The sequence below is a fragment of the Erpetoichthys calabaricus genome, chromosome 5 (assembly GCF_900747795.2).
Source record: "Erpetoichthys calabaricus chromosome 5, fErpCal1.3, whole genome shotgun sequence".
Lineage (NCBI taxonomy): Eukaryota > Metazoa > Chordata > Cladistia > Polypteriformes > Polypteridae > Erpetoichthys > Erpetoichthys calabaricus.
The window spans coordinates 195,838,277-195,853,169 of NC_041398.2; the positions used below are offsets into that span (position 1 = coordinate 195,838,277).

General features: G+C 35.4%; 1 protein-coding gene across 4 annotated transcripts in view; it reads left to right on the plus strand.

Annotated features, from left to right (window-relative positions):
- pcsk5b (proprotein convertase subtilisin/kexin type 5b) overlaps positions 1 to 14,893 on the plus strand; it is a 522,800-nt gene that overhangs the window by 295,203 nt on the left and 212,704 nt on the right. For all 4 annotated transcript variants that reach the window (XM_028802364.2, XM_028802367.2, XM_028802368.2 and 1 more), the window contains exons 13-15: positions 5,916 to 6,052; positions 8,369 to 8,512; positions 9,659 to 9,761. In XM_028802364.2, the coding sequence (XP_028658197.2) occupies positions 5,916 to 6,052; positions 8,369 to 8,512; positions 9,659 to 9,761 (384 nt within the window). The remainder of the gene's footprint in view (positions 1 to 5,915; positions 6,053 to 8,368; positions 8,513 to 9,658; positions 9,762 to 14,893) is intronic.

Consider the following 14,893-nt stretch of genomic DNA (forward strand, 5'->3'; position numbering starts at 1 on the left):
TAGAATATGCATGCATATATAAACTGAACAGAAGCTGTATAATAGCCTTGTTTCAGTCACTAGTACATTTTGGAGCTCACATACGTACACAGAGTCCTATCTAGGGGTGATCCATCTAAAATTACCTAGAAAGATTACAACACAACATAATTCTGTAATAGAATAAGATTATTTGAAAGTTACAATAAATAGATGGATACTTCTGTTAGGAAGTCTTTACAAGAGCTACTGAGGCATGCAGACAAATGGAAGGAGTTGAATATAGTCAGATCAAGCAAAATGGAGAGACATTGTTAATAGTTTAAGTATTTTTGTAAATGTAACAGCTGTTCAACAAGGAGTCAGGATGACAAATGTAAACTAATTAGTATTTTTTGCAGAATATTACAATTCTTCATGAAGGCAATTGTAGGTACATAGAAGTCACTTATATTACAATCCCATTGGAGGCATTCAAATATCAAGTATGTTGGGCTGCATGGTCTTTCGTTTTGGTTATTCGGTGAATTCAGAAGTATTCAAGCCTCTTCACCTTTTGTTGATTTTATTTTAAATGAAGAAATGTGCCATTTTTGCCCATCGATCTACACTCAACGACTCATAATGACAAAATGAAAACATGTTTTTAGAAATGTTTTCAAATTATTTAAAAGTCAAAAACTAAAATCTCTCTTTCAGTGTTTAGATCCTTAATTCAATACTTTGTACAAGCCTCCTTGACAGCACTTACTGCTTTGAATCTTCTTGGGTAACTTTCTGCAATCTTTGCACACCTGGATTTGGGTACTTTATCCCAGTCTTCCTGACAGATCCTGTAACGCACCATTAGATTGGATAGGGAATGTTTGTAAACTACCATCTTTAGGTCTCTCTACAGAAGTTCTAAGAGCTTAAGTCTGAGCTTTGATTGGGCTATTCAATGACAGTCAGAGACTTCTCCCAAAACACTCTAGTGTTGACTTGGCTATATGCTTCTGGGCATTCTCTTGCCGTAAGGTGAACAGTTGCCCCCAGTCTGACATCATGTGCTTTCTGGAACAGATTTTCTTCAAGGACCTCTTTGTATTTGGCTACATTGATCCTTCCCTCAATTTTGACCATTCTCCCTGGTCCAGAGAAGCACCCCCATAGTATGATGTTGCCACCACCATGGTTTACAGGGGTGGTATTAGGCAGGTTATAAGCAGTGCCTGGTCTTTGCCAGACTTAGTGTACACTGAAGTAAAGTAATGACTGACCTGTTCAATGCACTTGCTACACTCATTTCAGGTAGATCAGCATGCTCATCTTTTGCCAGATATTATTCCTTCACTATTTTCTCTAGTGATTAAATTGTAAATAAGTCACACCCAATAAGTGATCAGCCTGGCTTGGAAGATGTTTTTTTTAAATCTAGTGCAGTTGCAGCTGATCCAAACTGAAAGAAAATCTGAAGCAGTTCTCTACGCTGAACTGCTGCTGGAAAGCTAGCCTTTTTTAAAAGGAAAACAAACATTCTACTGTAATTCAGATTGGATCAAATGTGCAGACTGTAAAACAAACTTATAACACTCTTGTGTTATATTCTTAAACCCAGACATTCTGAAATGAAATGCTTCTGTGCTCTTTCAGCCTTCTCTCTTTAGTTAGCATGGAAGAGTACCCTGAAAAAGCGACAGGTGGAGTTCTACTGAATGCTGGCAATAAAGCGTTGTGTGGTGTGAACAGTATCTCCCACTTCATCCCATCTACTTCTAAGTCGGAAGCAAAAATGACATTTTATTTTAGCAGAACTGTTCTGCGTGAAGTCGTTTATGTGTAATACAGAAACTCTGTTTGCTACAATACTGAATAGCACAGGATTTTTGATGGCTTAATACTGAGCATATTACACCAATGTAGTGGTGTACATTGGCTTTCCAAAAAGCAGAAGCACTGTTGACGAACATCAAGAATTTAAAGTTGAATGAACTGATTAATGCAGATATTGTCAGCCCTGATCATGTCCGTTTTTATATTTAAGATGTGACAAGAAATTGTCAAACAGTAAAATCAAATATTAAGAAGAAACAACATATAGACTTTACACTGAAACAGTTAATAAATGAATACATAAATGGTTAAATGTGATTATATTTGTAATAACAGAAAGAACAAAAAAAAACCAGTTGCTATACAGAGATTGCCTCTTCAAAACAAAACACTAGTCGGTTGTGGCAAAATTAACTGCTACAGGAAATTTTAGCTTACTGTATATAATTATTTAATACACTTTGTCCACAAGTGTGCTTAATTGGTTTACCTTAGCATTCTCTTCAATAAATATGTCCCCTGCAATGTACTTTCAGTTGGCATCACTTAAACATTACAAACATTATTATGACACTTTACTCTGAATACCCATAGCTGAGCCAGCACTCTTAGATTTAGAAAAAAATATTAGAAACATAAGGAACATATATTGTAGCTGTATATATTACATCTATGAATAAGCATCTGTGTACATCTCTGTTTAAGGTCTCTTTTTAAAAAATATGTTTATAATGGGTGTGAGACACCATCAGACAGACACTGCATCTTTATAAAATGCACGTTTATTTTCTCTGTTCTCCAACACACAACTCAACTGTCCCGCACAACACACTTTGCTTCTTGCCCCAATCACCATTACTCCGGGCCTTTCTCTCTCTGTCCGTGGGCCACCTGTCCTCTCTCCACAGGAGCTTCGTCCTGCTCCTGCTCCCGACTCGGGCTCCCTGATTGGAGGGAGGCGGCCCCCTTTATCCTTACCCGGATGAGCTCCTGGTGCTCTGCCTGACGTCACTTCCTGGTGTGGCGGAAGCATCAGCAGAGCACCCGGAAGCACTCCAGGTGTCCCTGGAAGGATTGTCCTCCAGGAGCGTGGCGGAAGTAAATATGTCCCGGGCTCCATGAGTCTCGGGGCACCCCCTGGCGGTGGATACGGGCCCCAGTGGGCTTGAGCCTCCCTGCTCCCCTTCCGTGGCCCTCTTCTGCTCCAGGACAGTTGCCCCCTCGTGGCCCGGACGACAAATTTGCCACCTCTCGGTCCTTCCAGGCGTCCCGGCTGGGTCTGACCCCCAGCCTCCTGCGACAGGGTCTTAGAGTGAATTTACATATGTAAATATTTATTTGATCATTTTGTTTAAACTGATTAATTATGAACTAAATATACTTTGCTCACATCCATATCCCATCTCATTGTTTAAAGAAAATAAAAAAATAAATCGCAAAGCTGTTTGAATGACTTTATCTTGCTTGTATTTAAGTTACATATTAAAATTATTCATGAAAAATTCAAGTACAACAAACATTCATATGTCTACTTAGTAATCAATAAAATAGTATGCAGATTAATCATTTACAAAATGATTATTAGTTGCATTTCAGTAATTAAAAGTTGATTGTTGCCTGTTAAGATTCACAAAAAATGCTAACCTGATGTGGCAGCAAATCACAGTAGAGTTTTCTATTCATTCTGAATATCAATGCACATCCTTCTAATACGTGCAAGTCAATGTTTGGTCTAGTTTAAACTTCAAAGATTTATTATCTGTTGTGACAGTGCAAGATGAAAGCTTTGATTAGCAAGTTCATGTTCTGCATTCCTTCAGTAGTTGAAAGGTGGTATAGATGGCCAGCTGTTCCAATGCGGATCACTAATCATGTGGCTGCAGGTACAAGACAGTCAAAGGCCTCTTATTGTGCTCTGTTTTATATTTAGATTTTTGGTCTAGTTAGTTTAACAAGAGAAGTTAATTTGGTGCTTAATAATCAATATATAATGATGTATTTTAAGGAAATGAATTGAGACTAAGTTAACCTAATTACCATATTTCTAGTCAAGCATATACTAAAATCTTCAATGGCATGTACTGTACATGTCAGTAACTTTTTGCAGTAAACATTTTCTCTGTAATTAAAAGTATTTATTTAAAAGAAAAAGAAATATCAAATGTACAAAATAATTTTAAATATACTGTGTTTATGTAAAAGTAGTCATTGACATTTGCCTGTTAGCAGGTCATTAATCTGTGTAAAATGGAAACGTTTGTGATACCAGTATGCTTCCTAACTGTGTTTGATGCTACATTTGTGAGTTCATACAGCTGCCATGAATCATCTGAGAATATTTATAAAAAAAAAAAAAAAAAAACAACTCTGGGTAGAAAATAATGCTAATGAAACTACAGTCAGAGCCTTTTGTATAACAGTATTTCAATCATTTCTGCACTGCTAAAGTTTAGAATAGAAGACAAGTTCTAAAACGTATAAAAGTGTGGAGCTTGTTGTTATTGCTCGCACTGGTTCTTGTCCTTGTTCCACTGAAGTCTGCAAGTCATAGCTTGTTATCTGTTGATGGATGATGTGTTACAGCTTTGCACACAAATCCAAAGTTATTACCAAATACCTTTCCCAGAAGGTGTATATCCTCTCTCTGCAATATAAATGTTCAAGGTAAGCAGTTTTCTTGTTTAACGACAACAGTTCAGTCTTGAAGTAATTCTCTTGGTCTGATCTCACATTGGGTTAATAGTGTGATACAGTTTCAATAATCAGATTTCTTCTGCTGTGTCTTCTAAATTACTGAAGGATTTTCGAAAACTCTCTTATAAGCTGCCAAATCCTCCAAAGTGTCACGTGATCATGGAAGAAGCCATTATTAGAAGTTGTATGGTAGATGGCTGCTTGTGTGTGATCAGTCTGTCTGTAGTGAGGTGTGCTTGTGGGTTTGCTGTCACTTGTGGCTAATATATATATACTTTATAAAAAACTTTAAATTTACAGGTGCAGTAAGTGCTGCTTTATGTGAAAAATATGAATATGCTAGAAATTTTGAAAGTATGCCTGATAAGATAAACAAGTTTCAAACAAAGCTAGCATTTGTTTAAATACCCAAGACACATTTTTGTACGTGATTTAGCACAGTGTTCAAATTCATGTAAAGAAAAGTTTACCTGCAATACCCAAATTTTCAGTATATCAAATATTCTTCCTACTGGCATGTTTTGGGTCTTTAGTTACAAAGCAATAGTTAGTTAGATATACTAGTACCTACTAAAATATATATTTTTAGTAACTTCAAAAAATAGTTTTTGTAGCAAATCCCTTCCCAGTTCTTAGTTCTTTTGTCCATTGTGTAAACCAACTTTTGGGGAGCAGAGCCTATCTTATCAGGCACAGGAGAGCCTTCAACAGATCCATTGCAATACGCACACCCATAATCACCAGTTCTGGGCCATTTATTTGTTGCTAGTTATCCCAACTGTTAAGTATTTTCAGTGTCTGATGGAATAAGATTCCCTGCAAAAAAAAAAAAAAACCTGTACAATCAAGAGCAGAGTATGCATACTCAATCCTGCGACCTTACATAACTTGAAAGTGGGACTCTAAATCTGTGAGAGAACAGCACTAACCACTGTTTCAAGCAGTTTTTAACACTCAAGTAGTATTGAATTGGGATTTTTAGAGCTGTTTTCTGAGGAATCAATGATTCTTACTAAATCCTACACAGTACAGTTCAATGAAACATTTTTTGTCCAGTTACCATAGTAGGATCATTGAGTAACTTTAGAGTCATTGAGTATCTTTTGACAGTTTTTTTTTTCACTTTCACAGGAAAAAACAATGAAGGTGTATTTTTTGCTTGCTGTCTTAAATACAATTAAATATAGTTTTTTTTTTTTTTTTTTTTTTTTTGCTTTTTTTTTTTTAACAACAATTAATTTTTTTCATGTTTGTTCTGGTTTCCTCTGAATGCAATAACTAGCTGATATTTGTAGCATTTGAAATAATTTCTTATGGTCAAAGGTTTGTATAGTTTGTTTACTTAAAATTTTACTTTTTTATTTTAAAATATGTTAGATTTTTTTTAAAGTTCATGATTTTTCAGCAAATTTTCATTTTTCATGTTTAAGGTTATTTGATCATTCAATGGAAGGATTTAAAAACTGGGATTTCATGACAACTCACTGTTGGGGAGAGAAAGCTGCGGGTGATTGGATACTTGAAATTTACGACAGCCCTTCACAAATACGAAATCATAAAACACCGGGTATGTGTAACATTCTTCCCTTTATTAATGTCTGAATTCTAAATGTTCTTCAGTAGAATTGTTCTATAAAAAGGGGAAACTATATAAAAAGTATATTTAATAAAACTAGGGGGCTTTGTCCCCTGCTCAATTTGCTCGCCAACCCCCTGGCCTGCACCATGTGCCAGCCTATTTGTGTCTGTGCCTCTCGCATATGTGGATTTCACTTTTACCAAACAACAAATCTTTTAATTCTCGTGGATACGCCTCTTTATTGGGATGAAACTTAAAGTTTAAATCCGAACAATATATTCGATCCCTTTTCGCTGTCCCGTTATTTCCCCCGAGTTTTAATTTCCATTTTTCGAATTTTAGTACTTTCATTATCTCTAACCTGCTCTGCATGTGTATCGCTCCAACATTTTTTAATGCTTTACGATGTTCTACTTTGTCATCTACTCTTTGTCTTTTATTTCCGGCCACAGGCATGGTTAAATCTCTTGGCACAAAGTCTCGTCTCGCAGGATGTGAAATTATCTCTCTGAAAAAGTCACGTCTCCTCCCAGGATTTTATTATTATAATAGAGAGATATTTTATATACATTGTAAGGGATTCAAAAGGAATAAACGTTAAGCTTGAAGAAGGGTTCAGGTACCTACAGGGTAACCCAGATTAAAGGGTGATGAAAAACTGAAAACAATACTGGTACTGCTGCTGGGTTGATGCCCTTCTACCACCCTGTCCAGCTCTCCTTGTGTAACGGCTTGTCTCCTGGTATCACCTCCATGCTCTTGAGACTGTGCTGGGAGACACAGCAAACATTTTTGTGGTGGAACATATGGATGTGCCATCCTGGAGGAGGAGGAGGTGGACTACCTGTGCAACCTGAATTGGCTGCAGGTACCAACCACCTCATGCATGCTACCAGTAGTGACAAGGACACTATCAAAATTGCAAAACTAGAGAAGAATAATTCAGGGAGGATAAGGAGAGAACAATTGTCTGTGCCCACCACCTGCAAATCTATTCACTTTTTGAGGGTTGTCTTGCTGTTGCCACTCCAGTGCATCTATTGTCACTGTCATTTACACCAAAGCAGGTTTTAGTTGATTCACAATCACTTATATTCCTTAACTGCACAAATTGATATCCCTGAAGCCTAATTGATTTGGTGTTAGACTGATGATTAAATATTCCTCTGATTTTTTGGAGCAGTATATTAGAACATAAAACACAAATGAGGGAAAACCATTTAGTCCATCCTGCTCTTCGGTTTAGCTAATAGCCAAGATGTCCCAATATATCATCGTTTCAACTAACATATCTTGTCAGTTTGTTCTAGTTTCCTACAACTCTTTGCATAAAGAGGTGCTTCATGACTTAAGTCCTAAAGACACTTCCCCTTAATTTCCAATTATATATTTACCTAAACAATACATTTCGTAATATCATTGTTCATAGTTTCAGTTTCCATCTATTTACCTGACATCTTTTATCATATTTGTGAAATAACTTTGCAAAGTGATGAATTTTGTGAAGAGGTTCTGTAGTAAACTAAACTTTTTCCTTTACTAGTTGCGATTAACTTTTTTTATTATTTAGTTATTCAAATGTATATTTTGGTTTTTTTGCATGGTTATACAATAACATGGGATGGGTTGTCTGTCTAAAATATTCGCACACAACAAGTATGATTTTAAAATAAACATTACATTTCTTTTTTATTCCTGGCTGAAGAATAGCTGAAAATGGCTTTTGACAATTCTTTTTCATTGCAATGCTTAGCAAATAAAAGATAAAGGAAATGTCTATGCAATGGATAAAATTAGTGTCCATCATAGAACACACAACGTAGTGGTCATTGGGGTTAAGGAACAACCTTGCCTGGATAGTGGTGTAGTTGCTTGCAAGATTCACCCAGGGGGAAGCCATGAGTGAAACTGAGGTTACATGTGTTTTACAAAGCTTCTTTATGCCACGTTTCAGCTTTATTAGTGCCATCAGCTGGGCTACTGTACTTTCCCACTAGAGTTTAAGGTGAAGCATTATTTGCTCCCAACCAGGCCATCTGTCCGTCATGGTGATGCCCCATAGGGCCTGCAGATGCCAAGGTATTTCCTACTTCTATCTCATAATTGATCTTCAGTGCATTGTCTTGTGTTCCTTTTGTTGTGTCTTGTGTTCCTTTTTTAATTGGTTTCTTTGCAGCAATCTTGTTGATAATTTTCAAAATTTATGGAGTATATAAAAATAGTATTATTTGACCAAGTGGCTTCCGATTGAATGGGTCTTAAAAACATCTAACCATGCATTTTCTTTTATCCTGGAAAAATTAGGAAAGCTTAAGGAGTGGACCTTAATTCTCTATGGGACATCTGTTCATCCTTATTCCTACCAGGGATCATTTGACAATCTAAAGCAAGAGAAACCACGTTCCCCAGAGGAAGTTCAAGACGACTACTATATGGATGAGTATATTGGTGGGTATAGTCAGTAACCTCATTTTAGCATGTAGGGTAGCTATTTCTTACTGTTTCAATATTTTTTATGAATACAAAGTAAACTATTTGCTCTGAATTAGCCAGCTCTGCTTGGCTGAAATGGGAGTCCTGGGAACTCTGCCCAGTTGGCTGTGCACTGCTCAGGTTAGGCAAGTCAAGCCAAGTCCATTTATTGACCACAAAAGTAAAGAATCCTGCAGACAGGCAGAACTAGTAATGATTAATGCAGAGGTGAAAAAGAGCTAAGAAGAATGTTTGATAATTAAAAACTTCATTGTGAAGTCCCATTTGTTAGTCGCAGCTTTTCTAAGAAATTAATATGCGTTGAATGGCAGATTGTAACTGGAGGTGCCAAGAAGTAAATTTCAGAAATCGTCTATTTTATTTAATTTCCTTCAGCATTTTGCAGAGATTATACTGCTACTGTATCCAAAAATATAGAAAGAATAACAGCAGAAAATATGGTAGCCTGCCCAGTGGTGTTTTTTTTTTTTCTTTCAGAACCTGCAGACTAGGAAAGCTCGAGTGACACAGCAGGACTTATTGCATAAATTATTGTAAAATTATACGGGTATATTTTTTTATAGCAGTTAGAATTACAACTGTGAAGGAATAAGTACAACACCATTTCTTAGAACTCATTTTATTGATGCTGTCCTTATAGTAAGTAAATAAATTAATTTTTTTTTTTTAATTTGTCTATCACCAGAAAGTCCCCTCAATTATAACAAAATGAAGCATTTTGTTATGATCAGCTGAAACTAAATCCCTTGCTGAAAACAGTGCATTGAATATGTAGTTTTTATGTATTTGAGGTGGCAGCTTTAGTTAATTCAGAAATGCCATAGTTAATAGAGCCAGAGACATAAACATGCATAGATTTAGTGTATATAAAGAGATAAAATAAAATGAATCAAATGGTCATGTTAAATAAAACCCCAAGACATGGCATATCCTCAGGTCCCTTCAACTTTTGTGTCATAAATATCCAATCCCAATGAAATATCAATGGAATTTCTAAATAAACCCATAACTGTTCTAGTGATGGTGAGAATGGATTGCAAATTTTATGTACTGAAGTTTCCCATAAATAATAATGTACTACTGCCATTTTAATTGTTATAGGGCACTGCCACCCAGAATGTAGTGATGCCGGCTGCGATGGACCTGGGCCACATCAGTGCATTGACTGTTTGCATTACTTCCTGAAATTTAAAAACCATACACGGTAAGAACAAAATCCATTTAAATTGCCTTTGAGGACAGAAGGATTTTCAAGTAGCTTCTAATTTGCCTCAGGCAGATTAAGTAGTGCAAAACATTTTATGTGTCCTTAAAGGAAGGCATAATTACATAGAACTTTATCATCAGTACAGAACTTCCAGCAATAACCTTTTATTTTGTGCATTGTGGTTTTTACTTATGCAGATAAATATTTCCTCTTGAAAGCTGCATTTTATTATAGCAGCACCAGGAGTGCTCAAAACTTTTCAATTTAGATACAACCTGGCAGATGTCGCTCTGGCTTTGTAGCAGGGAATCAAAAAAGTATAAAACACTGTCTTTAAATAAACATGCAAACTCTTTAATAAATGGTGGAAGAGATCAAAGAAAATGAAAAGATAGGTGGAATGGATAATTGTTATTTCTAGCAATGGATGTTACTTACAGTTTTTGTTAATGTTGTTTTTAGTACATGCCCATTGTTGTTTATTATTTGTATGCTTCTGCCTGAGCAAAAATGTAATCTCTTTAGTTATTTCGGAACTTTATTTGATAAGATTGAAAATTTGAAAATAATTAAAAACTGTATAGGGGCAGGTTAGATGTTTCAGAATTCATTACAAAAACTTGATTGGTGCCTACTATGAGGCAGCCTACCAGCCATGCTTGTGACAATAAAAATAGTAATGGAGAATTGGATGGGACTGATGGCAGTTCTCAAAACTGAGATGGAATACAGCACTCATGAATATCTGTACATTATGAGCACTATGTTGAAATAATTTATATGCATCTAAGTGACTTGCATATAAAGTGAGATACTTTTTCCCATTTTATTTCTTTGCTGGTATTTAAGTCGAGTATTTCCTGCTTAAAACACCACAAATTCAGTATACAATTTCAGTATAAATTTCACATTAAACTCATTTGTGAAAGTGATATAATATAAACCCGGTGTGAGAGATTTGACATACAGAAGAGCCTGCTATAGGCTTGGGAAATGGTGTGTTTATCTTTGTGGTTTTTAATAAGGTGTTAATGTTCAAGGGTATATTTTGTACTGGAGCCACCAGGTGGCAGTACTTGACTTAATATTTGATTAAAATAAACTCGACAAAACCATTGACAATATCAATTTTCAAAAGTTTTCTTGTTATGTTTTTTATACACTGGTGTCCTGTGGCTGCTAAAATAAGAATCTTAGCTATGACATACTAATCAGGCACACGGTAGTCGCACTAAGTTCTCAGGGGAAATCAGGTGTTTATCTGTGTTGTTTTATTTTACTTTTTTAAACTTTTTGAACATATATTGAGCTTACTGCACAAACCTGAAGTGTTTCTTACGATACTGTAAGTTCATCAAAAAAAACAAAACACGCAGTATGGGAAAAATTGGTTCTTGTTGTGTTCTTGGGGCAACTGACTCGTAATATTGTTAAGCAAATGTGGCAGCAACTTCCATTTCACCTTTGTTAGGTTAGAATCATAATTGCATTGACATTATCAGACAAAAATAAAATAGTATTTTAACAGCTTACTGTTGATGTTCAGGAGATCATTTTGCAGTGGGACAACCAAGTATAGGTTGTGATGTATTTATTTATATTTTAAACTTCAGTTTCTCAAATCTGTGAGTCATCCCCAGGCCTGTTTGTATCTGTGCATGTTTATGACGATATTAGAGGATATTCTATTTGTATGTGTTTGACAGAGACATGCCGAGGGTCACTGGAGCCAGACTGTCAAAGTAATAACTTTTCATAAAAATGTACAAAAACCAATATCCCACTGTGAACAGGATGGATGTTTATCACAGCTGCTACAGAATATTGTATAATTTTTCTTGGAACTTGTAATCACAAGGATCCTTACAGTACAAAAAACAAAAAAACTCAATATTGAGTCGCCAGGAAAAGAACCGCAGCACCTATCCTTAAGGTATGATTTACAGCAGACTGGATCCAGCCTGAAGGAGACTGTCAGGGCTTTCATATTTTTAAAAAGGGTTTCCAAAGATTGGCTGCTCAGAGTGATATCTGCTTTTTGTATATTCCTTGACTTGATTATTCTTTGACTTTGACTCAGAATTGTCCAGCAAGTTCCAGCAACACGCCAATAAAATTTTAACTTATATTAAAGATGAAATCCCTCTAGAAAATTAAATTAATTTACAACTCTGTTGTTCCTCATCTACCCTGAAATTAGAGTCAAGTTAATGCAAAGCAATATAAATGTGATCTGAATTTTAATAAAAAATTGTTTTTGTCTGTTGCATCTCTTTAAAATGTTAAAATTTAACTTTTTGTTTTAAATGTATCATACTGAAACTGTTTAAAATAAAAATATATAGTCACTTATAATACTGTTTTGATGTACAGTAATGTACAAGTTCTGTCTTCACCCTAATAATTAAAGGATGGAATATTTCTCTATTTTGACCTTACAGCTGACGAAGTGCTTAACTACTATAATTCAATACTGCTGCACAAATGTTGTTTGGTCCTCTTTTGAAACAGCAAAGCCTGCACTTGTCATTATATATTATAATAGTAATAGAATAGAAAAGTGCAATTTTAGGAGCATGATATTGGGAGTGTGTTAATAGTGCCAATATAAAAAGTTTAGATGGAAATGTTTTAATTATAGATGAATTTTATTATTCATATGTAAAGTAATAACTAAAGTTATTTGAGGAATACAAAATATTAACTTTACAGAAACACTGATGGAGGTGTAGAAGTACAACCTTGTGGACGTTCTCTCCTTTTAGCATGATTTTGCTTATTTAGGTGAATAGGAATTTTCAAGGTCCACTGCACTGAATGACCTTCTCTTATTTAATTTTTTGTTAGTCTGTTATAAAATTCTCCTTTACATTTAGTGAGACTATTTTCATGGACTTGTTTGTTGACTTTCTTGCTTATTAAACTAGCTCTTTAAAATGGCCAGTGCCTAAGATATGGGGCAGTCTGTAAAAGAGACAGTGGTTGAAGAAGCAGCAGCTGCAGAAATGGGCTAAAAGTCCAGCTCTGCCACAGCACATGAGACTGGTGCCAAGAAAGAGCTTAGACTGAAACTGAAGTTCATGCCTGGAAGATTGAAAGTTTTGCAGTCGGGTTGAAAATAAACCTGTATCTTGTGCTATGTATTTGCAATACTTTTAACAACAATAACAGTTTTTTTTTCATTTCAGGTTCTAATTAGGAGACTTTTTTATTATTGTTAACCCAATCATTTGAAATAATGAAATGTAATTCAGTGAAAATCATTTTATTGTGCTATATTTATAAGCTTGTAAATGGTATTTATGAAGGTAAAGAAGTAAAATAATATGATGTTCTAACATAAGTTAAAGTAGTCTGCTGCAAGCATAACTTTTTCCAATATGCTGAACCTCACTGTATCCTGGGAATGTGTTCTTTTTAATACTGCAGCCAATATACAGTATATTGTAATCACAGCAGAGACAAAGAAATATGGTACTAAAGTGGGGCAATTTTTAATCCTAAGGTCCAAATAAGAAAATAGATACCATACTGGGACCTAAAAAAATATTAATACTATAATGACAGGAGACAATGGCTATATAGCAAAAAAACAGCAATAGTTTTTTTTTTTCATTAATTTCACGGATATTTCTCACATGAACATTACTAAAAGAGAAATTTGGAAAGCAAACACATGGTTAGTGAAAAAATAACTAGCATTCAAAATGGAAGAGATTCCTGAGGTATATCTCTGCCGATGTAAATACTTAGTGTAAGCTTTAGTAAAGCTGAGAGAAATAAGTTCTTATTTATAATGGGTCATGCATGAGGGTTTGATGAATTTTGAAAGAATCATGTGAATGGTCACTTATTTTGATACTGGACTAATACCACTAGATAAGGAGAAGAGTAGGCAAAAATAATTGCTGGAGATTCTACTTACCTTGTTTTAAGTAAAATTAGTTTTTAAAATAATGTAATTCAAATGAGCTCAACCATTACCATACATCCTTTTAAATCAGTTCACAAATTGTTTAGCATATCTTTGTTTTCTTTTAACAATTCTATAAACTTAGTATAAAAAAAAAAAAAAAAGTGAGACACACTAACAAAATTATCTGTTCTGTGTATTTTATAAATGAGATGATTAAATCTTGAAGAAGAAATCAGCACACAGTCCAGTATGAAATGTTCAGTGCTACTTACAGGCATTGTGAAACAGAAATAGTAGAAACACTTTGTTTACACATCCAGTAAATTAAAATGTATTAAACTATTTAAAAATATATATGAGAAAGAATTCTTCTGTGCCACAGCACATCATCCATGGCCACCAAAACATTTAGTACAGTAATCCTTCCTCCATCATGGGGGTTGCGTTCCAGAGCCACCCGCGAAATAAGAAAATCTGCGAAGTAGAAACCATATGTTTATATGGTTATTTTTATATTGTCATGCTTGGGTCACAGATTTGCGCAGAAACACAGGAGGTTGTAGAGAGACATGAACGTTATTCAAACACTGCAAACAAACATTTGTCTCATTTTCAAAAGTTTAAACTGTGCTGCATGACAAGACAGAGATGACAGTTCTGTCTCACAATTAAAAGAATGCAAACATATCTTCCTCTTCAAAGGAAACAGAGAGGAAAGCAACCAAATCAATAGGGCTGTTTGGCTTTTAAGTATGCGAGGCACCGCCGGTACAAAGCTGTTGAAGGCGGCAGCTCACACCCCCTCCGTCAGGAGCAGGGAGAGAGAGACAGAGAAAAACAAAGTCAAAAATCAATACGTGCCCTTTGTGCTTTTAAGTATGCGAAGCAGCTGCACACAGAAGGTAGCAACGTGAAGATAATCTTTCAGCATTTTTAGACAAGCGTCCGTATCGTCTAGGTGTGCGAACAGCCCCCCTGCTCACACCCCCTACGTCAGGATCAGAGAAAGTCAGCGCAAGAGAGAGAGAGAGAGAGAAAGTAAGTTGGGTAGCTTCTCAGCCATCTGCCAATAGCGTCGCTTGTATGAAATCAACTGGGCAAACCAACTGAGGAAGCATGTACCAGAAATTAAAAGACCCATTGTCCTCAGAAATCCGCGAACCAGCAAAAAATCCGCGATATATATTTAAATATGCTTACATATAAAATCTGC